The sequence below is a fragment of the Sciurus carolinensis genome, chromosome 3 (genome assembly GCF_902686445.1).
Source record: "Sciurus carolinensis chromosome 3, mSciCar1.2, whole genome shotgun sequence".
NCBI lineage: Eukaryota > Metazoa > Chordata > Mammalia > Rodentia > Sciuridae > Sciurus > Sciurus carolinensis.
The window spans coordinates 178,934,068-178,962,037 of NC_062215.1; the positions used below are offsets into that span (position 1 = coordinate 178,934,068).

General features: G+C 54.3%; 1 protein-coding gene across 8 annotated transcripts in view; it reads left to right on the forward strand.

The window, feature by feature from the left end:
- The window catches only part of Agap1 (ArfGAP with GTPase domain, ankyrin repeat and PH domain 1), a 480,841-nt gene that overhangs the window by 392,750 nt on the left and 60,121 nt on the right, over positions 1–27,970 (forward strand). For 5 of the 8 annotated variants that reach the window (XM_047543038.1, XM_047543039.1, XM_047543033.1 and 2 more), the window contains 3 exons: positions 4,798–4,875; positions 19,069–19,223; positions 22,493–22,583. In XM_047543038.1, the coding sequence (XP_047398994.1) occupies positions 4,798–4,875; positions 19,069–19,223; positions 22,493–22,583 (324 nt within the window). The remainder of the gene's footprint in view (positions 1–4,797; positions 4,876–19,068; positions 19,224–22,492; positions 22,584–27,970) is intronic. The other 3 variants (XM_047543040.1, XM_047543041.1, XM_047543035.1) reach the window with 1 other exon arrangement.

Genomic DNA, 27,970 nt, shown 5'->3' on the forward strand with positions numbered 1-27,970 from the left:
AGGAAGCAGCCGTTATGTCAGCCCTTCACAGCTCAAGTAGGGAGTTCACATCGCGTAAGAATCTTCTGGGTTGCATCTTATGAAAAAAAAATCCCCTGCCTTTTTATAAGAGAACAGAACATTTACACAGTCTTGTTGAGCAAATGAACGTTCAAGTGGCCGGCACAAAAGCAATCCCGATCTCTAGCCTCACAATGCAGGCGCCACGGACAAAAGATCACGGGATACCGGGCGCACTCAACTGCAAGTGACACAGAACCGCAGCGGCTCCTGGGGAAGGACATCATACGGAGGGCCTGGTGCCACGCTCACCTGCAGGGCCCCGGGGAGCAGAGGTGTTCCCCTCTGCACCCGCGGCATTTAGACTGGCGGCATCCCCAGACAGATGGACGCAGGCCGATGTGGACGGGGAGCTGCTGCCCGCCGCGGCCCTTGGCTTCCCTTAGAGGGGCGAGCTCATGCTCCCGGGGACGGCAGGCTCTTGGTTCTGGGCAGAGGGAGGCTCTCAAGAGTGAGAGGCACAGCTCTGCGCCGTCACCCCCTCCCCGGAGGTAAGGATGTCCCTTCAGCTCTCATCACTGATCCGAGGGCCGCGGGTGCCTCATCCAGCCAGCCCTGCCCCGCCCGCCCGCCCACCGGGGTGCCATGCCTGTGACTCGGCATCCGATGTAGCCGAGCCCTGGACCTGCAGCCTGGTGCCGCGTCGTTTCTTAATCAGCTATCTGAGGGATATTTATCTCATCAACAAAGAGTGCTGTCAAGAGGAGACCGGAGGTGACATTAATGAGCCTGTGGTTTCCTGGTACAATGATGGAGGAAGAGTTTAGGATGAACCCCTGCTCACTGAGCGTGCCACCAGACAGGAATATTTTTATTCCATTTATAAAGAGCTAGTCAAGAGAGTCTCACGGGGACATCTGCTCTCCGATTGGTTTCCAGGCTTTCACGTGCTATCGTAAAATAAAATACTGTTTTTAGAGAAACCGATTCACAGAAGTTTCCCTTAAAATTAAATTTCAAACCCCTTACGATTACACAAGCCCATGTGATAAAACCGCAGCTTCCAAAACTACGGAGATGTGTGATAATTGGGCCTCATTAACTCTGTGATTCCAGCTACTCCAGCTTGGTAGAAAGACGTGATTTGCACATTCTTTCTTTCTCTGTCTCTCCGTGGAAAGATGGTGGCTCTCTGTTAGTAATCAGGAGGAGTCGAGTGTATTTGGCTGTACCTCTTCAGTATCCAGACCCTGAATCTGTGCTTTGCGACTGTCGGACACCTCAAAGAAATGTCCTTCAAATTAGTTTACACTGATCTTTCTTGGTGAGATGCATGATGCAGCTCAGCAACATGCACCCCACCTGCCAACCTGGTGACCTAGTCACGTAGAAAACCAGCTGCTAGGCAAGCACGGGAGCCAGCACGCTCGTCCACACTAGTATGTTGGTGCCAAAGGTGCCGTGGTGATTTTTCTCTGTCATTTGAGGACCACCTTATAAATTCGGCTTATCTACACCTTCAGTGGGCTAGCTGCAGGGCTGTGTTCTTGTTAAGGAAATTAACTGTGCCACTTTTATATCCATGGGGGTCGACCTTTTTCTTCTTAGCTTGGGAATGAGTCTGCACTCTCAACCTGAGTTCCTCAAAGTTCTGGACCTTTTAATCCTCAGGAAAGACATTACAGGCAGCGCGATGAGGAGTTTTGCCTCTCCCCCACCCTGGACTTGCAGCCTGTGCCGCGCTTGCTTGCTGCCTCTGCTGTGACACTCACGTAGCGGTCTCGTGTCGAACACCAGTTCACAGTTCGCTTTCAGCACCAGCATGGGGATGCCATCCATCCTGCTGCGTGGCTCCCTTTCCCCCAAACAGTTCTGCCCACCCAGATGAGAGCTCAGGAAGTCCCATTTAATTTGCAGCCGACGTGAGCAGAGTGCACGCTTGCGGTCTGCACTCGGCCTGGCAGTTCGTTAGCACCAGGTCTGAAGCGATGACGTCATGGGCCTCACGCCCACCCAGATTTGCATTCATGTTTTCAAACATGTGAGCTGGTGCTGAGACATCATGCCGTTGGCATAACTGCTCGAGACAAAGCGAAGCCCATTTATGGAAGAGGCCCTGATGTGCCCAGTGAGCGGAGTTGCAGGGTGGAAATGCCAGCAGCAGGCTCAGACCCTGCGCCTTTGTGTCCAATAACAGGTGGGATTCAGACAGTAAAACACTGTCGTTGTGAGAAATGGCATTGATGACCAAATAAGACTGTTGTTTTCTGCAATTTTAAAAAACCAACCCTTTAATTCAAATAAAAATTACCCAGACATTTTCATCTTTTGAGCCAGTCCCCATGATGTTTCCAAGAGTTGCCACCTATTGCCAAAGCCAGAGGCCAGCAGCCGCTCCCTGGGCGTGTGATGGTCAGTGGCACGTTGCACCAGGCTGGAGGGCCCCAGGGACCTTCTGACACAGTGTCTCTGTTGCCCCTGGAAGTGGAACCAGGCAGCAGCATGGGACATACCCTGAGATGTTATCGATGATGATGTGATTGTGTTTTCTTGTGGAGAAGCTTCTATACAAGGCGACTTAGAGCAATCAATGCCCCAAGAGACAGATGCACATATCAGGACCTTGGTATCAGCCAGAAAACGGCCATTTGTTTAAGAGGAAGAAAGAGGCATGACATTTTACACATTAAAATTGATTATTTCATCAATAGGTTAATAGAAAACCAGACTGCAAGTTCACTTCCTGCTTATACATCCCCCCAGTAATGGGATACCAGGCTTGAAAAATGCAAGGCATAAAGAAGCCAGGAAAAAAGGTTTCTACACTGCGGAGTCCCTCCCTTCCAGAGGGTGCTGCCTTGATTCTGCCTATTTATATGTAAATGTTCTAGAAAGAGGTGAGTTTTCCCAGGAGAAGTGCAGCCTCGCAGTGGCCGCTTCTTTCTAGAACTTGTGAAATATGGGACAAGGCCGCAGAACTTCTGCTGTTGACAAATTAAGCACCTACTGAGTTCTACTAATGGATAATCACAGCTGCAGAACCTGGAGCCTACCTGAACACTTCTAAAGCCAGTGTTGGAAAGCTGGCCAGTTTGGTTCCCCCAGTGCTGATGCACGATATTTATATTAGAGGGAACCTGGGGGTGGATTGCCTGGGACAGATACTTAGGTAGAAACTTGCAGAAAGTAGAAATAAGGGAAGCTGCTCACACGTGAGAAATTACATGCAGACCCACATACGGGGGAAGAAGGGTCCCCTACTGTAGGTGCCTACTGCTGAGAGTGCATTTCTTATTAAAATTTTTGTTGCTCTTCAAACTACAAGGTGATTCCTAGGTGTTCGTTTATAATAAATTGTCATTTTAAATCAAGAGACAGCTAACATCACAGCTAGCTTTGCTCTTATGATAAATACAGAATCTTCCTCCTGAACGCATAGTGCCGTGTTTCAGAACTCTTTGCTTCCTTGAAGGTTTAGCCTTCTCACGTGACTCTGTAATGTCACTACAAAGAAGTCCCCTGTGCCCAAAAGTGCTTGAACTGCACTCAGCAGAACTCATCACGGGGTCCTGGCATCTTCCCGGCTCACTGTCTGGCCACCAGCATGTGACACACGCACACCTGCAACCGGGGCCCAACCCGCGCTGCGTGAGGTCGAGAATCCTGGGTCTGAGACTGCAGCGGGCAAGGCCAGTCACCCCATCGGGATCAGAATGCGTGGGGTCGGCAGCCGCTCACCCGCCAGGCCTTGTGAGTGGAGAGGCCAGCCGGCCGCCTGCTGCGGGAGCATCCCAGGCCTGTGGAACAGGAAGGCTGCCTGCCCAGGTGAGCACGTCTCGCCTCCACAGCCTGGCTTCCTCTTCCGTGGCTGTGCAGCTGACCCTATGGGTGTGTGAGCCTGTGTGGCAGGTCCGGCCATCAGCCATTTGATGCGTGGCTGTCTCTCCGGGAGCACCCATTGAACTCACCTTCACCTTGCTGCAGTGTCTCCTGAAGGGCTAAGAAGAGCCCTCAGCTGCCAGTGTGGCCTTCCCCAAGTTGGGATCAGGCGGGGTGGACAGCATGTCCCTGCCGATCCATGCACCGAGTGCAGGGCGGGCTGCTGTGCCCACATTCAGTTGGCACTGCGTCTTGCGTCTGACCCCAGTGTCCCCCTGTTGTCTCTTACTTGCTTGGAGCTGGGAGAAACATGGAACTCCCCCCAGAGCCTGCTGCACCCCCAAGCAGTGAAAGGATGCATTTGCCCTTCTATGGCTGCAAAACCACCAGGGTTTTGCTGCTGTGGTCACTGCCCAGTTAAAATCCATCTGGAAAAACTATCTCCTCCTTCAACAGCTCAGGGTTTTAAAGACTTTCCTTCTGCCATGCAGACACAAAGTGGATCATCTGGGCCTATTGATTTGATGTTGGCAAATCAAAGAGCTTATGGCTACTGGATCTCGGCTCCCTGGAGGAGGCAGCAGCCCCCGCGGAGAGGCCAGTGTGCACCCTGCCCTGAGTCGGCACACAGTTTGCAGTGGGGTGCTCGCACCTCCTTGCCTGGCCATTGCTTTGATCTTGTGGGAGCCCAAGGACTCTGGCACACCTCCGCCCTCCCGAGCCCCTCTGTGTTGACGGCAGGGAGGGGGGCCAGGCTGGGGAGGCCCAGGGCGCACCCCTGCTTGGAGAGAGCTGACGGCTCAGAGGTGACTTCTCGTGCTACGCTGACATTTCTTTTCTCCCCTTTTCATTTGTTCTCTTTTCCTTTTTGTTTTCTCTCTCTTTCCCCCGTCTCCCCTCTCTGCTCTCGGGATGCAGCCAAACGCAAAGCGTGGAAACTAAACCGTGTTGGTAGCCTGCGAAATATATACAGCAGCAGCAGCGCCAACACCGAAGGTAACGCCTCCCCGCCCCGCCCGCCCGCCCGCCCGGCGCCGACTGGAGACGCGCCCAGCAGCATGCCGCCTATTGTGTCTGCAGAGTCACTCCTGTGGTCTTCCCATCTTTTTGTTTGTGTGTTTTATTTTACCATTCATGTTCCTTTCAGCTTACTTAAATTTTGACCTTTCCCTTCAGTCGTAGAGTAGTGATGTTTAAATTACTTCAGAAACCTATTTTCTCCTCTTTTTTCTTTTCCTTTATACATGTGGGCACTCAATGTAATATTTCCCAAGTTATTACAGTTTTTAAAAGTGTTAGTATCAGGTGTAATGATCTGTAGCCAAATACAATAGTGTGCCGTGACATTTAAGTAACAGTCTTAATTTGTTTTGTGGAAGCAGTCTCCATAATGCTCTCTGCAGCTCTAATCCAGAGGCAGGCAGGCCCGGGCCATTTGCATGGGCTGCTATTGCTTGTAAATTCAGTATATTGTTGTGTTTCTAAAGGTCGTCCAGTGCCAAAGTTCACAAATTGACTTGCGTTGCTTTTTTCACCGAAGACAGCCGTCATTGCTTTTGTATAATAGCAGATTGAATTTTTCCCCCACCTTCATTTGAACAACACAATTATAAATTGCCTTTTTTTTTTATGATTACAAATGTCAGGGGTCAGGATTATTTTGATGCCAGGCAAGGGGAAACCACACCATCCATCCAAGTACATGCAAGGGAGCTGGTGTGGACTCTCTCTGATGCAAAACAGGTCACAAGCCAGCGAGCTTGGTGTAATAGGGGGAAATTTTTTTTTCACTTAAGTGCGAGCCAAATGGGTCAAGTAATCGCGAGCTCGTGCCCTACCACTAATTGACTTATTTGGGGATGATTATAACTGTAATATTTTTCTTAATGTCACTGTTTTCTGGGCTGTTGATTTTAGCGATTGCCAAGCAGTGGCATTAAATCTCTGGTAAATTTTAAATTGCACGCTATTTCTGTAAACAAGTCCCTTCTTCACATCCCGGTCATTAACCTTTGCTGATTTATATCACCGTCCTCTTTTTCTTCCTTTCACAATTACGCTTGTCCCCCTGCTGAAAGCTCTGCTCTCTGCCAGGAAAAGAACAAGAGAATCTGGAAATAGAACTGCGCTTGCACGGTGGCGTGTTAAAGAGCCAGTTTTTAATTGCTCAAGGGGAAATGGTCCACTTGGCCTGTTGGTGTCTTCTTTCCAAGCATTCAGCAAAGACAAAATGACAGAGCAGGAAGGAACAGAACTTAGGGAACAGCTGTCCCGCAGCATCACTTCTGCTGCCTCTTAAAGGGGACTGATGTCAGTGTTGCCCAAGGTGCATGCCACTTCTGGTCCCAGGGTCCTTAGCAAGCGTCTGTCTTTGGTGTGCCCTAGGTTTGTCACCACACGCTTGTTTACTGACTTCCAGACTTAAAAACAGTAAGTCATGAGGTCTGACTTCAAATGCAGTTGAATACAAAACCGGGGGACAGTAAGGAGGCACACACTGGGCTCCTCTGTGAGGGCAGGCATTCCCACCTGCGACCCACGCCCAGGCAGGGGCGGGGAGGGCCCGTGGACGGCGCTGGGGCAGAGGAGGCCAGCTCCTCTGTGTGCACTGGGCACCCGTGCAAACTCCAGGGTCCCTCGGGCAGCTTCCAGTGGCTCTGATAGGCAATACCAGGGTCTTGGGAGAAATAATGACGGTGTAGCCATTTCTCTCTCTCCTGTTCTTCCATTCTCCTCAGTCACAGTGAGTTTCTGTTCAGTGTTCAGCTGCATTTATGAATTTTCAATTCAGCAACATAGTCATTCTCCATTTATTTGGGTTTCTCTTGAGACTAATACCTGTTTGCATACTGTCTCATTTCATACAGCCCTAGCAGTGTGTTGTGGAATGCGCGTAACTGTAAGTAAACGATCAGGTGCCCTCTGACTTCTCGCCCTAGGAGTATGGCATCCTCGCATGTTCACTGTGACGTCATCCTGTGTGAAAATTTGTAACTTGAGCACTCTAACTTTTGTTTTGACCCTCTTGAGGCCTTGTGGGTGACACTAAATGGACCCATCCCAAAGTGGAGGCTTTTTTTAGGTGCACGACTTCAGGATTTATTCAGAAGTACCCCAGAAACCACCAAAATAAGGTTGACTCCAGAGTTAAGTTCCCTGTACAGGTTAGAGTAAGAGGGGAGGAGGGCACTGTAGGAGCCAGAGGGTGGCTCACATGCTCTTGGGTTCTCCTGGGGACACAGGTTTGTGAGAGACGGACAGTGTCGCAACTTGAACCCCATGATCATTGAAGCCCACTTTGTTGAGCCCCTGGACTACATGATCTCCCTTAATCTTCACGGTACCCTCCAGGTAGGTATTGGGTTATAAACAGGTAGTAGAGGGTCCCTGGAGGCAGGACTTGCACACCAGACTCTCCACTTTGGGGCCCACTCACAGATTCACATGGATGTCAAGAGTGGCTAGAAACAAGTTAAATGCAAGCTTTCTCAGAAGCACAGGTACAGGGTTACAAAACTAACAAAAACCTGTCTCGTTTATCTGCCCACATTTAATCTCTGAAAGCAAGATGGAAACTTGCTTCGGACATAATTGTACTATACCAATTTTAAATCTTGGTGATTTTTTGATAATGAACTTATTTCTCAAGACCAGTGAAATTCAGTTGCCTCTGGCAGAAATGTGACTTTAACTTGTGAATCTCAGAAGGCTATCAGTGGAACAGAAGGTGGATTAGTAATGAGATTCTCTGATCAGGAGCTGCTTCCAGCCCAAGGAGGAAAAAAACCTACCTATGAGGTGAACGAGACTAGCCTTGAGAACTTTCAACCCTATAGCATGTTTTCCTAAGACCCAAGAGCCTCGTAGGAGCAGGGAGGACACTGTGTGGGCCCTGCATCCAGCACTCACCTGCCTCTGAACAACCAGCAATAGGCTGAAGGGCCAGCGCGGCACGGCCAGCGAGGAGTGGAGTCGCGCAGATGTCTGAGCTCCGTTTTGGTGGAAGGAAAGTTCTTCCGTGTGCGGGTGAAAGGGAGAGGTGCTGGAGTAAGGGGGCATTTCTTGGGTGCCGAGCCCACCACGTCCCCTCTCAGACAGCGGGGTACATACTCTCGGGTGTGTCACACTATGAGTGTCACTTGTGCCGGGGGTCAGCCACACTTACTGTTGACCCCAAACCAGCTTGTTATCCTGCTCTCTCCATAAAGGTCCATTTCTTTGGTTCAGAACTTGCCCCAGAGACAGGACTGGGAAGTCCCGTGCTGGGCACATCTCCGTGACACACAGGCCTCCTAGTGGAATCAGGACCCCAGTTCCCAGTGGGCACCACCAGGGAGAAGTGACCGACTCCTGCTGGAGGACATCTCCCTACAGCTCCACCTCAGACCTGCGTCAGAGCATCACGGCCCCTTCCTCCACCGAACTGCAGAGCAGATCCTGCGCTTCTGAGTACACGTGAGCAGGCCTGTACCACCCAGTCTTCTGGTCATGGTCCCAAGACCCTGTAGAGTTGAGGTCAGCCATGGCAGATGCACGGTCAAGTGCTCCCATCTGCACACCCAGCACTGCTCAGGGCTGCCAGGCAGCCTGCTTCCTACAGCGTGCACTCTGCCAGGATGTGCCATCCCCGGGTAGGGTCCCAGGACAGGTAGAGGGGTCAGGGTGCCCCCTGGCTGCCGTCAGGCTTGTGTCAGCCAGGCCTGCTGCACAGTTGAGAGTATGGCAGGAAGAGGGAAGATGAGTCTCACCAGCAGCTCTGGGTGCTCTGGCGGCTTTGTGGAGGGTGGAACTCATCCAAGTCGGGGATTCAGGAGGCTTCATGGCTGTGGAACTTGACAGGAGCTGTGACTGACAGCAACACTTGATGGAGTAGTTCTGGACATCCTGCTGAGGACCTCCCCAGTAGCCCTTGAGGGAGGTCCGCGTCCTTCCTGTTCTGTGAGAAGCTGAGGCTGGGAGAAGGGCGTCCTGGGTCCCAGGAACACCCTGGCACACGGGGGCAGGTCTGGACTGTGCTCGGTGAAGGTCAAGCAGCGGCACTGGGCTGGAGGAGAGACTCGAGTGCCTCTTTGGGGACCAGCAAAGGAGACCAGATGGTCCGCAGGCAGCCATCATCACTGCCAGAGGAAGAAGGCCACCCAGCAAGGCGGCGCCCACGTCTTCCTGTGATGGGTGCCGAGGGGGCCCTAGAAGTCGAGGACCGTGTCAACAGGCTTTCCAAGGGACTCCCTGCAGCCTCAGTGGGCCCCTGGAGGAGTCCACCCTCCAGAACCACGTCTCGTCTGTGACCGTTTCCCAGGCTCAGAAGAGGCCATTTCCCCCGAGTCCTCGCACACACGTCTGTCAAACTTCCACTGTTCATCTGGGGTTCAGCACACCTGGTGTCTGTAACAGGGCGGACTCTGGTTCTAAGATGCTCCCAGGCTTTTGCTCCAGACGGTCATGGGTAGTTTTCCTCTCCCTACTCTCTAGCTCTAACCCCAGGGCCATTGATGTGTCCTCTGTGTACCTTGGCTTCCCTGCCTGTGTGCTGGGGTGGTGACCCCTGCTGTTTGGGGTTGTGGTTTGGAGTCGGTGAGGCCACACAACAGGAGACACATACACAGTGCTCAGGGGAAACTCTTGAGTGCATGTCCACTCCTCCTTGGTCCCTGCCTGGTGTCGGGAACACTACTACCCAGGACCCACAAATTCTCTGCCCCTCAAAGAAAAGTCAAATGTTCAGACCTCATTTACATAGCAAGAACAGAGATGCAGCAAGAAACGCTGCCGCCAAAGATGCAAGAAGAGATTTGAGATGCAAAGGTAACTCCTTCCCCAACTTGTAAACTGGTTCCACTGACTGCCGTCCCCCAGAGAAGCATCAGGTGTAGAAATTTGGTTAGATGCAGGAGCTGTGGAGTCAGACATGCCAGGATCCAGTCTCAGCTGTGTGAACCTAGGGTTTCCCTGGATCTGTCCTTCCCCGTCCACTTCTCTGACAGAAAACGAGCCTACAGCTGAAGAAAGAATGAAACGGAGCCCGTGCAGCCTTCCCGTGAGCTGGCCCCAGCAAGGCTGACCACAGTGGGGGCTGTTAAATCGTGATGCACACTTGTCTCCTGGAGAAACGACTCGGACGCACAGAGAACACCTGGAGACCATGTCGCAGGCCTGCGTCATGCATCCATCAAGACAGACTGGGCCACAGTGAGCCGCCCCAGCATGGGTAGTGTCACAGTGCACAGCAGCCCAGGCCGGGAGGCCTCCCGAGGGAGCCAAGTCGAGACGTGACCTTGTGGGGAGAGAAGCAAGACAGCTTTCCCACCCCTGACTTTTGGGAGGAGGGGGATGTTAAAGATCACCTGGGCACCCAGCACACCTGGAAGGAGACAGCACCTGCCGGGGCATCGCTGGGGTCCGCTGATACCGCACGGGCCCCAGGCTGAGCACGCCGCCCTGCCCTGCCTGCTGTGGCGGTGCTCAACTGTTCCTGCGATCTAGAAGCCCTGGGTGCACCCCTGGAAAGTAAGGGCCTTCCACCAAGGCAGGTCAGTGCACAGAGCCCCGCCCAGTCACTGGAGAACTTCCTCTCGGAACCGGAGGCCCGGCCTGGGCCCTTCCTGGGGCATCTGGGCACCAGCAAGTGCAGGAAGTGTTCCCCAGTGTCTTCTGCATCCCAGGCTCTTCCAGTTTTGTCTCGGGTTTGTTTTCCCAGGAGTTTGTTGTGGACACTGCCCTTAGTTGAAGAATGCCCGTTTCCCTGCAGCTCTGAGCCGGAGCTCCCAGACAGGCTTCCTTCTCCCCTGCCCTCAGGCACTCCCCAGCGCTTCATAATGGGTCTGGAAACCTCCGTGGTGTTCAGAGGACCTCCCTGTGCCGAGATTTAGCAGGAACCTCCCTGACTCTGGCTTGGCTCAGGGGCCTTGCTTCATCACAATCCATGAGCCTCTTGTCCCAGGTTAAGCACAGCACACCGCCCATCAGACCCTGGACTAAGCAACATCGGCCCAGTTCAAGGCTCCAGAAGGATTTGCCGAGCACCCCGAACTGCATGTGCATGTGGTGACCTGGCCAGTGTCCTCTTTGAAGTGAAAACTTCTCAGGCGGGGGCGTTTCGCACATGTCCCCGCCCTGGACCAGGTTCCTCAGACTTTCTTTCATACTGATAGTCTCCTAGAAAAAGGAGAAAGTTTGATAAAAACTGACACTTATTATGATGGGTCTGGGCTGTCATCTTAAATGTGGTTTTCATCCTGGTGGAGTAAAATATCTAAACCACATGCCTATTTACTGTGTGCTTTTAAAGCAGAAATATTGGAGCATTTTGCAAAATGTGTGTCTCAGAAGATCAGCATAAAAGCCCAGGGCTCTCTATGCCTCTGCCTCACAAAATCCCCCAGGGCGAAGGCAGCAGGACCCCCAGAGACACCACAGAACAGCAAGCTCATCCCCTCTCCGTGTCCAACTTGGATGGAGGGTAGTGGCCACCTGGAGGACTGAGTTCCGGATTCTGCAGCTGCACTTCAGTTCAGAATGTCTTAGCTTACAGAATAAAGAAGAGGGCAGCATATCAGTGTCGTCCCGGGCCCAGCTGGTGCCTCCCTTGCAGATAAGACTGAGGTCAAAAAGATTGGTGGCCTTGCGTGGGTGCCAGTCAGCAGATGGCAGGGTGGGAAAGAGACCCCTGCTGTGGACACCCCCATCAGGGAAAGGCTGGGGACCCATTGCTAACCCTGTTACTGCAGGCATAGCCCGAGGTGGACAGCGTTCACAATTAACCAGGGGTTGCCGTGCGTCCTGGAACAAAGAGCCCAGCTCCCTCATGACATGGCAAGGTGGGCAGGATGCTTTCCTGTGACCATAGCCATTGTGTCCAGTCACTTTTCACGAGTACTGTCTGGAGGCCTGCAGGTTGGCAGATCCAGGACTTGCCTTGGCCTTGTGTGCAGGGACATGTCCCTCTCCTGCTTGGACATGGTCTCTGTGAAGTTTCAGTGACACAGCTCATTTTTGTTGGGCATTCATCATTAATTGACTCAGGGAGCACACCTGCCCTTGGAGACGGAGCACTTTGTGTGTCCTGGCTGCTGGAACCCGAGAGAGTAAACTCTCTCAGGACTCAGGCTCACATCCAGCCAGCGAAGACCTGAGCGTGACCTCCTTACCCCAGGGAGCCTCCCTGGTGCAGAAGAGGAGCAGGTTCCGCCCTCTGTGCCCATCAGGCCTGTGCCCACAGGGGCTGGAGATGCTCTGCATTGCCTTGGCCATGGGGAAAGCACCACGTACTTGTCCTGCTCCCTGGATCCCCACACCCAGACCTGCACACGGGCTGCCCATCTCCCACCACCTCCCCAAAATTCCTCCTTGTCCGGTGTCCCTGTTAAAACCAACCACAGCATGGACAGCTGTTTTCAGCTGCTTGTAGCCCTTTAACCCTTTGTCTGCTAGGATTCCACAAAAATAATTGATGACTGATTGGCCCATTAACCTTTAAGGAAAAAAAAGTTTGACAGCCGGGACTTGTGTAATGAGGAGGGATTCCTTGTGAAGTCGGCCTGACGGCTGAGCCGCCTGTCCCCGAGGAGGCAAAACTAGCCCCCCGGGGCCTCGTCTGCATAGAAACTGGACGCAATTAGTGTAATATCCGGTGTTATTAATGTCGTTGGGAATAATTGGGCAGGTTGGTTTCGACAGGTTCATGGTGCTAAAATACTATTATAGTGGACCTTTCCACAGACACCCGTTCAACACGGGAAACTGTTTAAGTCCCCGGGAGCCCAATCACAAGACTTTATTAAACAGCCGAGCTCTGGAATGTCGCACTGAGAAGGCACGCCAGCTGGCGCTCGGGCTGGGCGCTGGGCGTGGGGCGTGGTGGTGTTTCCATGGTTGGGGACTAACTGCCGCTTTCCACTGCTAGGGTCAGTGCCATCGGGAACATCCACGACCTGAGTTCTCATTTCAGGGAGTGAATGGGACGGAAGCCACCGTGTTTGTCACTAGCAGTGTCTGCCCCAGCCAGCGACACCAGCCACGAGGCCCGGGGTCACAGGTTCCACCATGGAAGCACCCGGGCTTCACCGTTGGCAGGGCGGCCGAGCCAGCGATGCCGGGCTGTCCTTCCGACTGGTGGGCCTCGGGCTGCTGGTCCTCGTTGCTGCGGTTCTTTCCTCGCTGCTGGTATTGGGTATCATCACGGTGACACTTTACGAAGGGCTGTATTTCTTCCCGGCCGTCGGTGAGGCGGTCAAGCTCTGTCAGCTGCTGAAACGCGTTCGAGCGTTAACGTTGACGTTCTGTCTTCTGGAAGAAGGGAAACATTTGGGTCCAAGAACCTGGTGGGGACAGAGTGAGCTTGGAGACGTTGGGGCGCAGACTGGGAAGATCAGGGGCACCTGGGAGGCACCCGGCCTGGGTCCGTCTCCACTGGCCAAGTCGGCCTGGGTTTCCACGGGATGGAAACCCATTTAAAGGGTATGGGCCACAAAGGGCGAATAGGTGGCCTCCGGGAACTGTGGTACCAGTGGCAGCAGGGCCGCCTGTGCCCAGACCCGAAGACCCCGGGCGTCCCACCCGCTCTGTGCTTGTCAGCGTTCCTGCCTGTCCACAGCTTGGGGCCCAATGCCTTTGTCCCCTGCACCTGAGAACCAAGTGGCCCCAACGCTGGTAGGAAACCCCAGGTGGCTGGCATCAGTGCCCCCTCCAGAACTGAGCAGAGTGACCCAGGGTATCCTGCACTTTGATTGGCCAGCACAGGGAGGACTGTCCATCCTGACCCTGCAGCCAAGGAGCTAGTCACCCACGAAGATGGCAATAGGACCGTCCCCAGCATGTGACCACTACACTGTGTGCCATGTCACAGGGGCCAGAATGGCTCTGGGCACCCTTCCCCGCGGCTAGTTGGCGTGCGCATGCTCCAGCCCGGCCCCGTCAGATCCTTGGGGATCTCTGAGGAAACTGCTTCTAAGAGACCAAAGCATCTTGCTCTTCCCATGGCAGGAGGAAGAGAAAATCACCTAAAAACCACCAGGAGACCCTTCCCGGCCCCACTGGGCACACCAGGGGAGGTCCTTTCTGAACGTCCCTATGTCTAAAGGTAGACAGAGAACACTGCTTACCACTGTGAGATAGGAAGGCAGTTAGTTGAGCAATGCCTGCAAGGTCCTCGCACAGTTCCCGCAGGACCGGGGCCGGCGACACTTCCTCTGTGAAGGTACTCCTCACTGCAGATTCGTCTCAAGGAAGCAACTGATCCCCGGTGGAAGGGGTGGGCCGGCTGATGCTCGTTCTGGTTTTCTATCTTGGGAGGCAGAGAAATCACATCACGTGACCAGTATATTGCAGCTCTGAGTCCCAGACACTGGCCGTTCACACATTACCCTCCCTGAAAATTAAACATGAAGACAGTGTCCTGGGAACCAGGAGGCCTCAGCAGGGGGCTTCCGCACAGGGACGCCAGTGGCCTCATGAGGCTCTGTGCACAGGGGTCAGCCCCTCTCAGGAAGCGGGGTGCCCCAGCTGGCTCCTTGATGATCTCCCAGGTGCAGGGTCACACCCTGCCAGGGCCGGGCAAAGGCTTCGGTCTGCCTGGCTCTGGCTCCCCAGCGGTAGACCTGGGCCCCTGCCCAGTAGCCCAGTGCTTTACGCCACAGCTCAGCCTGGGGCACCAACAGCATGGCACTGAGTCAGGGGCACTGTGGCCTCTGTCTTTGGAACCTGTTGCTGGTCCCTGCGTGGACTAATCAGACATCTTCTATCTCTCCAGGGCTAGACCAACCCAGTCAGTCAAAACAAACGACATAATCCATCCGTATTTTGCTACATAGTGTGCTGCTACTCAGACTGGAAATTTGGTGGTCAGACTCTCCCAGAGCCCCAGGGCCTTTGTGCATGTGCCATCCACAACAGAGACAGATCCCACACAGCCATCACAGTAACCGCTGAACCTACTATCACAACCCCCTCTGTTCCAGAGGTGTTGGTGCTATGGGTTGTGGCTGCTCTCTCCGTTTGTTTCTTGGTCATTTCATAACCTTGTGCTTTTCCAGGTCTGGTTACCCCTCTGGGCTCAGAGGAGTCGGGTCTTGGGCCCTGCACAGCAGGTTCTTCACTGGGCCATGAACTCGGCTGTGCCTTGTGGGGGGCGTCTGGGCCTTCTTCTGGGCTGCCTTTGGGAGCTCGCCTTTCCTCGCAAGCTTGTGTCCATCAGCCGGGACTGTGGGGCGTCCTGCGTGCGAGGGCCCTGGGCCTTCCTGGCCCCGTCACACAGTTGTGCTTGGGGCAGGCTGAAGGGCTTGGGGCAGGCTGTTTCAGATCTGCAGGCGTGGATTGTGGAATACTTGCACGGCCTTGACTCCTGAGGGCTCTGAGATCCAGAACTGTCCCGGCCCAAACCTGCCAGACTTCAGAGCATTTCAAATTAGGGGCACTTGGCCTTTGATGAGCTCAGAATTCCCTCTGTGGGTGCGCCAAGTGATGTCCGTCGCTGCTTCTGTCCTGGGCTCACCCCCGGAGCCAAGCCTGGTGCACCCTCCCCTGCGGTGAGTCTGCAGTGAGTGTCCCGGCCTCGCACCTTCCCACTGGTGCTCATGGTCTCCACCAGGATGGTGGCCAGGACCGCACCCCGTGTGGTGGGCAGCTCACCCCTGACCGGCTTGTGCCAGCAGCCTCACACCATAGGTTAATTCACTTGGGGCCTGCTGTCCTCCCTTTCAAATTTGGACAAATGACTTTGTGTCTTCAGCCACCGTGTTGATCAACTTGTTGGTGGTTGCAAGACAGGTAACAGCCCAGCAGTGGACCTCAGCCAGTCTACCCCCACCTCCCTCCTGCCATGGAATCCTCCAGTCAGTGGCTGACCCCAGCCCAGCTCACCTGCCTCATCCAGGTGAGCATTCAGGGCCACCCAGCCTCCCAAAAGACCTAGGAGAGTCGCCCTGGTGGTTACCACAAGCAACGCCAGACACTGCAGAGACAGGCAAGGAGACCCAGGGCGGCCGTGTGCTGGCCATGCAAGCAGAGGGACTGAGGGCTGGGTGCAGCGCTGCTCTGGTCCTTCAGGGGTGCCGGAAGCATCTCCAGAGGGTGGAGCAAGAGCAAGAAGGGCTGCCTGTAGCCTGGGTGTCCCAGGCAGGGGTCAGGACATCCACAGGAGGGCCGTCGAGTTGGGAATCGAGCAACATTTGCTGAATCTTGTTCGCCAAGAAGGTCCCAGGGGCCGGGTAAAGAACGCAGAGAGGTAGAGCGGAGGAAGAGGACCAGGAACTGAAAGGAGAGGCACAAGTGTTCATGGACACGGAAGATGCTGGAAAGGAAATCGTGACCAGTGTAAGCAGAGGTGCACAGTAGCGTTTGTAGGGAGTCAGACACCACTGAAGAGCTGCCTCAGGGAGCACATTTGGAATCTGCAGGAAACAGGTGGAGGTCCTGTGAGCATTTCCTTGAGTAGATTTTCATGCTCAGTGAGTTTTTGTTTACATAACAAACGGAGCAGAGCCAGTGTACCTTCGCAACTTCCTGTGGAAGTTCTGTCTTTGCGTGGAGTACCGAGAGCGCACATGGGGATGCTCCCATGGCACTCTGCCACGTCCCCGTGTGGTCATGTCATTTTGTCCATCGTCTGTGTATGTGTGCGTGCCTGTCCCTTCCCCCCGGGGCTGCCCCACCCCTGCAGCCCTTGCACACACTCCAAGCAGCTCTGTGCCTTTGGCTCGCGATCCTAACTGATCCTAAATCTGAACGCCGACGCTCTATGGCAGGCCAGCCAGCAGAAGTCCTAGCTGAGAAGCTGATGGTCGTGATTCTTCTTGCTAGGTGATCCAGTACATCCCAATGGGGGCTTGTGTGTGCATTTGGATTTCACAGTGCGAGCCTTCCGGGAGGTCCCTCGGGTCAGCATCGCCCTTCTGCCCACCAGGTCCCCAGTTTGCTCACGGTCGTTCTGCAGATTCTGCAGTTCCTTCCTGCCATTAGTTCCATAGCAGTTTGTGTAAAATACGTGAATTGGGGCACTGTCTTACAAGAATCTGTACGGAAAGGTCATGATTCCTATATCAGGGCATCAAAGCCCATGGATCAGGAGGCCAGACCTTTTGAATCCACAGATGCATTGGCTCAGCCCGTAATTGCAAGGTGTGATTGCAGGTCAGCCAGGGAGAAGCCTGTTTGACAGTCTTTTTTTTTTTTAATGAAAACCTAACAAGTCCCCCAGTGTCCAGGGCCTTCCTGGGCAGGGAGGGGCTACAGATTTCCCCTCCTCCCCTTCCTCCCCTTTCTCCCTTTCCAAGGCAGGTGGACGTTCTGCTTCTGCATAAACACAGGGGTCACTTGTTCTCCAAACCCAAGGGCAGTGGATGGGACTAGAGCTCCTGCTGGGTCTTTTACTTTCAGAGCACTTGTCCCTGGCTATCCCCAAGTCACGAGCCAGAAAGACTAGGCCAGCGAGGAAACTCGCTGCCTGGAGGCTCCTGCATTTCCTGCTAGGCTCTGTCCCCTCCCAGGTGGTCAGCTTCAGTTGACTGGGAAGAGGGCTGACCAGTCAGAGCTCAGGGCTGTGCATCCCAGCCTGGCCTCCCTCAGCACCGTGGTGACCCAAGAACACACCTGCCCCCATGCGGCAACTCCTGACGGTTAGGGGAATCGCGTGCCTTTTGGGGAGGAATGGGCCCTGTGACCCAGGTCATTTTCACTCCCTGGGACTGGGCACTCATAGAAGCCAGAGGGTTTGCAAATGGGTGTGCCCACCAGACCCCAGGTGCTGTCGGGTGCGAGGCCTGCAGGTCCAGGTCCAGCCTGGCAGGCAGGTGAATTCTGAGAGCGCCGTGAGGCTCTTGCACACAGGGCACCACACAGTTCTTTACAGAATACGTGGAGATTCCACGTGAAAGTGGCACGGCCTGCCTCGCGGTAATGGCAGTGGTGATTTATGGGACAGTGCATTGAGAGCGTCCTCTTCCTGGACACTACCCCCTGCCCCCCAGAAGTGGGACTTGCCAGCATCAGGGGGATCAGGAGGAGTCTCAGCCATAGCGGGGACTGCATTTCTCCTGAGACGAAAGGAAACGAGGGAAAGATGGCTACCGTGGCCCTGGAGGCGGGAGGCAGGAGATGGGATTAGTGTCCTTCTGTCCAAGGCTGCTGGGTGCATGGCAAGCAAGGGTCTTGAGAGCCACTGAGGCTCAGGGTGGCAGGAGAGCCTTGGAAGCTGGGCTAGAGGAGCCGGGAGCCCAGCGGGTGGGAGCTCTGTGCCCTAGACACGAGCCATCAAGTGGCCGTGTGCAGGTGACTGAGAAAGTGCCTGAACACCATTTGGCAGGTGGATTTCAGCAGTGGTTGCTGGGCGGTCATGATGTGGCTCAGTCACAGGCCACAGCTTGCAAACCGCTCATCCAGGAAGACCTTGTACCTCAAGAGCTAGCTTCGTGTTTCCTGCTGGTTGTTTGTCGCTGGTCCTGCTCCTCTAGAGTGGTACCTCCTGGGCTGGCACTCTGCACTAGGCCCCGGGAGGGCAGGTCAGTGGGCCTGGCTTAACTAGGAGAGACACTCCTGGGGCAGCACCACTGCCCACTTCACAGGTGAGGGACGTGCTCTGAGGGTGCAGGGATTGGTCCAGAGGCCCCTCTTCCTGTCCCAGACAGGTGCCCCTGCAGCCTGCAAGCCTCCACTTGGCCCTTCCAAGCCACCTGGAATTCTGCCCTCTGGTCTGAGGTCAGCAGGAACTAAAGCTTCTTCCATCCTGACAGGTCCTTTGCCGTGGAAGGACAGAGCCTCCCGCGTCCTCTGTGCTGTGGCGTTTCTGCATCTGTGCGCAGGCGCCATGCGGTAATTAAAACCAGATCCCGAGATTGGCAGCGCTAACTTAATCTTCCTTCCACAGATATGATGGTCAGCAGTAAGTCACAAACTTATTCTCCTAAGTTGCTTGGTCTGTGCCTGACACAGAGACACTGACATCACACGCTGGTTTTCCTTTTTCCCTGCCCCCGAGCATCGATTGAAACCTAGCTAAGCCTGCTGGCTTTAGGAAGCGGTCTTGAGCGTTTGGAGGTGTGTGGATTCAGATCTCCGCTGCCATAGTTGTCCAGGCCTGTGTGTGCCGGCAGCCCCATGCAGGTGCGATTGAACCCAGAGGCACTTTGTGACAGAGCACTGGCTCGGGGGCTGCTGTCTCATGAAAGTAAACTCTTCATCCCCACCACTCTGTTTCAGAACAAGAAGAAAACTTTGAGTTTATCATTGTGTCCCTCACTGGCCAGACCTGGCACTTTGAAGCCACCACATATGAAGAACGAGACGCGTGGGTCCAAGCCATCGAGAGCCAGATCCTAGCCAGCCTACAGTCCTGCGAGAGCAGCAAGAATAAGGTAAGCCCTCAGCAGGCTGTCCCCCGAAATCAAGGCCACTGATCATTAAAGAGCAGTAAAGGCCCAGAGTGCTGGCCCAGGAGGACAAAGCATCAGGTGACGTGTGGATGACAAGACCCAGGTATTCTTTGTGAGCAAAGGACTAAATAAGTGAAAAGATGAAAACACTCTGTGTCCATCTTTACTGTGTCCTGTCTTGGCGTCCTAGCTTAGCCCTGTTCCTGTGGCAGGGTCTCCAACACTCAATCTTTATTCTATCAGCTAGCCCCAGGTGGAAGCACTGACGGGCTGTGGTAGGTGCTAGAATCTCCCGGGCTCTTATGACTTATGCATCCACACTTTGGCTCAGAATAAATGAGAAAAAGAAATACAGACGTAAAAGATGCACCGTTCTGTTCTCATAAATGCCCAAAGTACACACCCATGCCAGGTTGGGAAGGCAGGGAGTTGGTACCAGGAAAAGTTATGTTTTCTAAACAACTGATAAAGCCTGGTACATGTTTTATTCCATAATCATAGGGGTTTTTTTTGTTTTGTTTTGTTTTTTTACAGTTGTAGAACCAGAAAAAAAAGCATTTTAACATGCGTTTTCTCGGCTACTGCTCAGTGATATTCCTTACACTAAAATTATTTTCCCATTGAGAGTTTCTGCAGTTTTTCTGTTTAACCCTTGACTGTTTGAAACCTCCTTACTGGGATATTTTAGAGCCTCAGAGTACATTTTATTTTTCCCCAACTGTGCCCCAATAGAAACTGAGGGAAGGGACGTTGCCCACCAACCTGCAAAGTCAAGTGCTTTTAAAGAAAATTCTGCTTGGGATTTATGGTGAGCTTTGTTGGTAAGGGAGCCTGCTTTTCAGAAAGACAGAGTACCTTCTTTCTTATCCTCTTTGGCCAGGGTGAACGAGCATGGTCACCGTTATTAGAGTGTCACTTGCTGCCGCCTCTGAAGGTGTCTCACACCCAGGCCAGGCCGGGAGAAGCATCACCTTTTCCCCTGAGCCCCGGCCCCTGGGCCACAAGCAGACGCAGCCACGCATGGTGCTCCTTGTCAGGGGGAGCCAGGGCATTGCCTCTGCAACACGCGAGGCTCGGGCTTCAGGACAGGAGCAGGGCAGCACTGCTGAGTGGACAGATGTGTCTCCAGGTTTTAAAGAAAGAATCATGGCCCCGTCAGACTCTGAACCCTTGCACTCCACCTGACTCCAGAAGCTGTGGGCCAGCACTGACCTCTCTCATTTCACCGCCTTACAGACTTTTCCTGCTGTCCCCCAAGAACTGAAGGGCATGGTGTCCCAGATGGCTCCAGACCCCAGCCTGCCAGTGCTGCCCAGTGTGCCCACTGGGCTGGGGCACTTGCAGCAGGGGCTCCCAGGGAGGAAAGCCCATGAGCAGCTGAGAGGAGGCACCTGCTGTCCTGCTCAGCAGGGCACCTGCTCAACAGGTGTGAGCCGGTAAAGCAGAACACCACGCAGGAGGGGTGCAGGGGAAGGTACGGACAGAGAGAGCTGCACAGTGCTCTGGCTGCCGTGGATGACTGAGCACTGACAGACCAGCCCACCAACCAGCCACGGAAATTATACAGATATCTGTGAGCCGTGGTGCACTGTGATTCCAGTGACTTGGGAGGCCGGGGCAGGAGGGTCCCAATTTCTAGGCCAGCCTCAGCAACTTAGGGAGACTGTGCCTCAAAATAAAAAGGGTTGGGAATATAGCTCAGTGATACGGTGCCCCCAGATTCAATCCCCAGTACAGGGTAAAAAGAAAAGTTAAACAGATACAGAAAGAAGTGCAGGCCATATAGCCCATCTCGTAGAATGCCTGCCTCTCATGCTGGAGGCCCAGGTTCAAGTCCCCAGCACTCTGCGGTTGTGGAAATTACAAAACAAATGAAAACAACCTCCCAGATACAGAAAGAGGCAGACGACCATGTGTGCGCCCATGTGTGCATGCGCACAAACACTCCCGCATGCAGACGCCAACGTGAATTGTTAAATATTCTTTCAATACTTGGATATCTAAGCAGAATTAAAAACCCAATCATACAAGACACTAATTAGACAAAATTAATAAATTATAACTTAATGTTATATAATAAGCAACAAATTATTTTACATCAGACAGTATGGCAAGAGATGAATTCATTCACTTATTTATTTATTTATTTAATTTTGGGGTACCATGGACTGAACTCAGGGACACTCCACCACTGAGCCACATCTCCAGCCCTATTTTGTATTTTATTTAGAGGCAGGTCTCGCTGAGTTGCTTAGTGCCTCGCCATTGCTGAGGCTGGCTTTGAACTCACAGTCCTCCTGCCTCAGCCTCCCAAGCTCCTGGGATTACAGGTGTGTGCCACCACGCCTGGCCTACTCATCAATTTATAAAGAACTCTTACTCAAAATTCATCCCATGTGTCCCCTGAAATTGATCAATTTTTATTCTAAACACATTATTTAATTTAAATGCATATTTAATAAACAGACTTTAAACACCACGTGTCCTTTTCCTAGCACCCACAGTTCTAGGATTTCCCTTTTTAGTGGATAATTGTGAACATGTGGGTAGAGTCAGCCTCAAGCATATTCTTTACAGCATTGATTGGATAAGGCGAAGCTGGAAGCAGCCTGAGCTGCTTGAAAGAACTTGAAAAGTGATTCATCAATAAGTGGAATACCATGCCCAGGACTGAATGTCAGAGCTCGACTCTGGATGGTCCTGTTGCAATTGTAGGTTTTATGTACTTTAGGAATAAGTGGCCCCACTGCACTCACCTTCCTCTTTGCCCCCTTAGTGACCACTGCTGCAGTGATTGAGACACCCTTAAATGCAAAGTGGGCCTCCAGCCATGACAGGGAGTGGACGGGGTTTCCTGAGCAGCGAGCGTGAGCTAGGTCTACACTGCTGGCCGAGCCCTGAGCCTGGGCTCCTGCACGGATGGGCTTCCTCCCTTCTGCAGTTTTCCTGCCAGATCGCTGCGTGCCCGTGGGGGGCGCCCGCCTCAGCTCCTCCCAGTGGCTGTGGTGCTCACGTTCATGGCACGTGGTCAGGACTTTCCTCCCTGCTCGTTTTGGCAGAGTCCGTCTCAATGGGGCCGTCCCGACGTGTGACCTTCCTCCCTGGGTCATGCTCTCTCCTGAGGAGATGGAGAGGCACCCCTGAAAACCGCCCTCGCCCTGTGCGCACCATCTCTTTGATCTTGTTAGAAGGCGTCGAGTCTCCGCTGGGCTGCTTATGTTTTGCATTTGTCTGTCTCCCTCCATGCCCAGTCTCGACTGACCAGCCAGAGTGAGGCCATGGCCCTGCAGTCCATCCGGAACATCCGCGGGAACTCCCACTGTGTGGACTGCGACACCCAGAGTAAGTGTGCCCAGCGGGCGGGGTGGACTCCTGGGCGGAGGTTGAGTATCTCCGTTCAGACTTGACCTCAGCACAGTCCCGCTGACCGACGGGAGCTGTTCCCGTGACACCCGGGCACTCAGGGAGCCCTGCCTAGGCCTCCCGCATTGCACCCTGGGTACTGGACTCGGCCCCGGCCCACATCCCACATGCCTGTGTGGGAAGCAGCCTCTGGTTCCTCAGTGATCACTGGTTTGGTTTCATCCATAGAAATAGAGTGCATTCCTGCCCGGGGATTCTGGGATTTTTTTTTTTTTTTTTAATTCTATTTGTTGGTGGACCTTTATTTACATTGGTGCTGAGACTGGAGCCCAGGGCCTCACACCTGCAGGCGAGGCTCCACCACCGAGCCCCAGCCCCAGCCCTTTTTTTCCAATTTTAAAATCATATGTGCTGGGTTTTGGCACCGTGATTTTTTTTTTATTTTAAATTCATTACAGACTGCAGCATTTGATTGAACAAATGGAATTTGTAATGACTGCTTCATGCCTCAGAGTGACCCAGTTTTATTTTATGCTTTCTGTGATCCCGAATGTGATATCCCCTTTTGACAGAGGCATTTTGTGCCTTATGTCCTTGTGAGCGGGGACTGACTTTTCGTTCTTTTAGTCTCAGCTTGGAGAAGTTTATATTTGGTAAATTTTTTCCTTTGGTTTTGTTTTGTTTTGCTTTATTTATTTATTTATTTTGTTAAGTAGCATTTTGAAGAGTGGGAAACCCAGTTCAAAAGTTTAAACAAGGTCAAAGGCACTGGGACCAGGCTGAGGCTCCAGCCCTCAAGAAGGGCCAGCCGCCACAGGCGCTGGTGTTTCAGCAAGCCCTGGGACAGGTTGGGTTTGTGCAGGTGGAGGTGGCTGAGCCACTGAGCAGGGATCACTGCCAAGCCGAGGGTGACCCTGGCCTCATTTCGGAAAAGAGCAGCCTCTCAGGCTGGACCCACGTCAAAGCTGGTGGGCTGCCGGGCCAGGGGGAGAGTTTTGTGCCTTGCTCTTGAGTTATCGGCCCTGCAGAGCAGGACGAGGTGGGTCCCAAGCCACACTGGGGGAGACGGACCTGTCTGCACTCTGGTGGTCCCTTTTCAGATGGCTTGGAGTAGAGGCAGAGCAAGGAGGAGGCGAGCTGGGTAGTCTGCACAGCGGGAAGGAGGTGGTTGCCCTGGTTGTTCCAGGCAGGGATGAGCCACCTGAGAGGCCACTCGTCAGCAGACTGTGGAAGGGATGCAGTGAGTCGTGGGAGACGGGGCTGCTGCTTTCACGCCCCTTGGGTATCTTCTTTAAAGTATCTTCTTCTGTGTGAATTTTAAGATTTTACTTTCAAAACGTGGTGGTGGAACGACCTTTCTGAGAAGCACAAAACCTGAGGCACTTTAGACCGTCCACGAGGGGAAGGTCTGTCCTTGTTCCCACCGTACGTCTGGGATTCCTTTAAAAGGAACTAGGCTTGTGGGGACCGTGGCATGTGGCACATTGGAGGTCATGGGTGGGGCGTGGGTGTGCTGAGGGTGAGGATGCGGGAGCGTCGTGGGTGGAAGGACACCTGAGCAGCGGAGCAGGGACAGGGACGAGGCCGAGCTGGCAGCTGGGGGGAAAGGAGGCACCGCACGTCTGTTCGTCAGGCATGCTGTCTCCCACAAGGGCTGACTTTAATTCTTAACACCCAGAGTTGGCGCCACTGTGGGCCCGTTACAGGGGAGGAAACGAAGACCCAGGGGCTTGAATGATTCTTGCAGGGTCACCGAAATAGCGAATCATGACCCAGCATTCAAGCCCGAGCTCGGGGCTGCCTGCTCTGCTTTCTCCAGGGTCTGAGATCAAGGAACCGCGTAGGCTGCACATTGGCCAGGACCTTTTGGAGTGAAGACATCTCGTTTGGGTGCAGGGCTGGGAAACACACCTGCCCAGGCTGACGCTCGCCACAGGGACCATGAGCACCCACGGGACTATGGGGGTGTCCAGGAGGGGCCTTGGAGGGTGGGTGCCCTGGTCCCTGCTGTGCCACTCCAAGAGGAAGCTGGTAGAAATGGCAAGCCTGGCTCAGACCAGCGTAGGAGGTGCCCATCAGCACCACTGCTGGCCCCACGTTGGGACACCCAGGTGTCTGGACAGTCATGGCAGCGTCTGGCCCCAGGAGATACTGCACTCCAGGGGTGGCACGTGCTTCTCCCAGTGAGTCTGGCTCTGGACACCAGGAGCCCCCTCTGTCTGCACCGTTGGCACATCCCAGACCACGGCTTCCAGGGTGGGTGCTAGACCCTCAGCTTTGGGGGTAACCACCAAGAAAGGGAGTCTGTGATCTGATGAATTTAGGAAACTCAACAGCGTCCATCTGGGGGGAGTCGTGGCCTTGCCCATCCCTGCTCTGGGAAGTCCTGCCATAAAGGTCCCTGTTCAGTCCAGCTCTGGTAGGAGTCTGCCACCCACAGGCGCATGCCCAAGAAAGCCTGCCCTAGAGCCCATAGGAATCCCAGAACCTGGGGCCCCTGACCTCAACAGCAGCTAGCCATTCAAGGACAAACCCTGAGGGGCAGTCCAGCCTTCTGCTGCCATCGTCCCCTCACCCATGAAGCCATGGCCAGCACTGCTCTACGCTGATCCTGCCACCGTGTTGTTGGAACATTATGGGTGCTCTTCCCTCCCAGGTGACCCAGCCAAAGTTGCAGGGGGTGCCCCACCAGCCTCTCAGGCCCTTGCTAGTTCGCAGGGCAGAGCCATCCCTGTCCCCAGTCCTCAGAGCCTTGCTCCCATGTCACTCTCCAGAAGTCCATCCTTGACCACTGGGTGTTTCTGTTTTGTTTTTGCAGTGCTGGGGTTGAGCCCAGGACCGTGTGTGCTAGGTAGGCTCTCTACCACCAAGCCACACCCCAGCCTCTGACCACCGAGTTCAAATGGCACACGTGCATCTGTGTCCTCTTGCTCCTCCAGGGGTACCTGGTTCTGCCCCCTCTGATGGCTCATTGGTTTTCTTGTGTCTTCCTCGTCGGTGCCAGTCCTGTGGACTGCAGTCCTGCTTCCAGGCCAGCGTGTGCTGATAAGCTGCTCTCTGCTGGAGCAGAGGCGAGGCTGCCTTCCCTCAGGCCTGCTCGCAGGGGCTGAGCACACTCGTCCCTGCAGCCGGGAGGATGGCGACTTCAGTCAGCAGGGCTCCCCGTGTGAACATCCTCCTTCAGATCTGGACCAGGGCAGTCTGGGAGCCACTGGGGTCCTGGGGAGGCAGGCAGGGTGGCCATGACCCAGGGCCGTGGTCATTGATCTGTGTCCATGAGAACTAGCAGTGGCGTGGAGCAGAGTGCGGTGGGCCCTCCACCAAGTGAGTCTCCTGTGTCAGAGCAGGTGAGCACCCGGGGACACCGTGTGAATGTCCACCCTAGTTCTCAGTGATGGGCGAGTCACAGGGCACAGGGGAAAGAGAAGGTGATTCAGTGCAGGTGGGGAGCCAGCGAGGAGGGGCGGTGAGGGACACCCTTCAGCAGGACAGGTTGGGTGTCCTCTGGGACTGCGCTTGTCGACAGGGATTCTTGTGTGACAATGTCTCGTCCCCACCGTGTGCCCAGCACAAGCCCCAGCCTGCAGCCTCCTTGGAAGATCCGATGCCCCGGGGTGGCCCTGAGCCTTCCCAGCAGTCTCCCCGCCATCCCGGTGTGGACACGCCATTGCGCATGCCAGCCCCGTCAGATCACAGCCCGCTGTCACCTCCGTGTACACCTGGCCCTGCCCCAGCCAGCCTCGCCTCCCGCCCGCCCCAGCCGCACAGGCGGGTTCTCTGCTTCAGTCCAACCCTTCTGATTCACCTGCAGAATGCGGGTCAGGCAGAGCCCCGAGAAGGTGGGACCAATGAAAAGAGGGTCGTGCTGTGCCTGCCACCTGCCTCCCCACGGGGACAGCGGCCCAGAGCTTCAGCCTGGGGCAGTGTAGGCTGCCATAAAACCATCTGGCAGGGGTGGTCAAGGAGGACATCCTGGGTGGAGGACTCCCACTGAGGCCAGAGAACGAGTACTGGACCCGGCAGGGGAGGGAGCACCATGCACCGCCAGGTCCAGCAGCCAAGGGTCTTGTGTAGTGGGCTCGGTTCTGATCTTGCTGGCAGGGACTGGATCTGACTTGATCCACATGGCAAACAGCAGCCATGGGTGGTTTTGAGCTCTACTGTGACGTGACCAGATTTGTCACGTTCCATGCATGCAGGTGGGGAGTGGTCTGAGTGGGCAGAAGGTGAAACCACAGATCAGAGCTGCTGTCCCCACGTCATTCTGGTGGCAAGGACAAGGTTTGAGAAGAAAGAGCTGGATCTGAGAGAGCTTGGGAACTCTGTCGTTAGCTATGAAAATGACAGGAAATCTGAGGTGGGTTGCCAGGGTCCTGCCTAAGTGACAGGGAGGCCAGTGCCATTGGCTGAGGTCAGGAGGAGAATATGTCTTCACAGCGAGATGGTGACCAGGAGGTATCTACCTGACATGGACGGAAGTGGACTGTGGCCATGATGCTTGTGACTCAGGAGTGAGGACCAGGGGGAGGCTGCAGGCAGCGGCTGGCACGTGGGTTGTCACTGGAGCGAGGGTTGGGCGGGTTGGGCGGGTTGGGTGAGCCTTTTCACCACTGTGGCCAAAAGATCTTACAAGAACCATTAGAGGAGGAAAGTTTATTTGGGGCTCACAGTTTCAGAGGTCTCAGTCCATAGACAGCCAACTCCATTGCTCTGTGCCAAGGTGAGGCAGAATATTGTAGCAGCAGGGCACGGAGGAGGAAGGCAACTCAGGACATGAGGATCAGGAAGCAGAAGGGACCCCCGCTCACCGTGGACAAAGTAGAAACTCCATTACCTGCCTCCCATTACCACCCGTCGGGATTGACGCACTGACTAGGTTAGGGCTCTCGCCACCCGATCATTCCACCCCTAAACCTTCTTGAATTGTCTCACACATGAGCTTTTGGAGACCCCTCACGTCTACACTGTAACAGGTTTGTTTGGAAGAGAGTATGGAATCAGAAGAGACAAGCCTGTGGGAGCCCCGAGGTGAGGGACGGTCCAGGAGACCACGGTACAACAACCAGGAAGGTGGGAGGAAAGTCCAGACAGGTTGCTGACCAAGGTGGCATTAGAAGTCAGCTTTGCGAGGAGGGAATTGGGAAGTCTTCTGCCGCAAGAGGTCAAGTAAATGATGGCAGCAGGGGTCCTTGGGTGTGGCTTTTGGAGGCGGCTGGTGATGTGGGCTGCCCTATTCAGGGGACAGTGGAGGGGGAAGCCAAGTTGCAGAGGATGGGGGTGCAGAAGCAGAGGTGGCCAGGCAGAGGTCGGACTTGGAGGGCAGGGGCCAGCAGGGCGAGGTGGGGCTCTGAGCTCCAGCAAGGCCA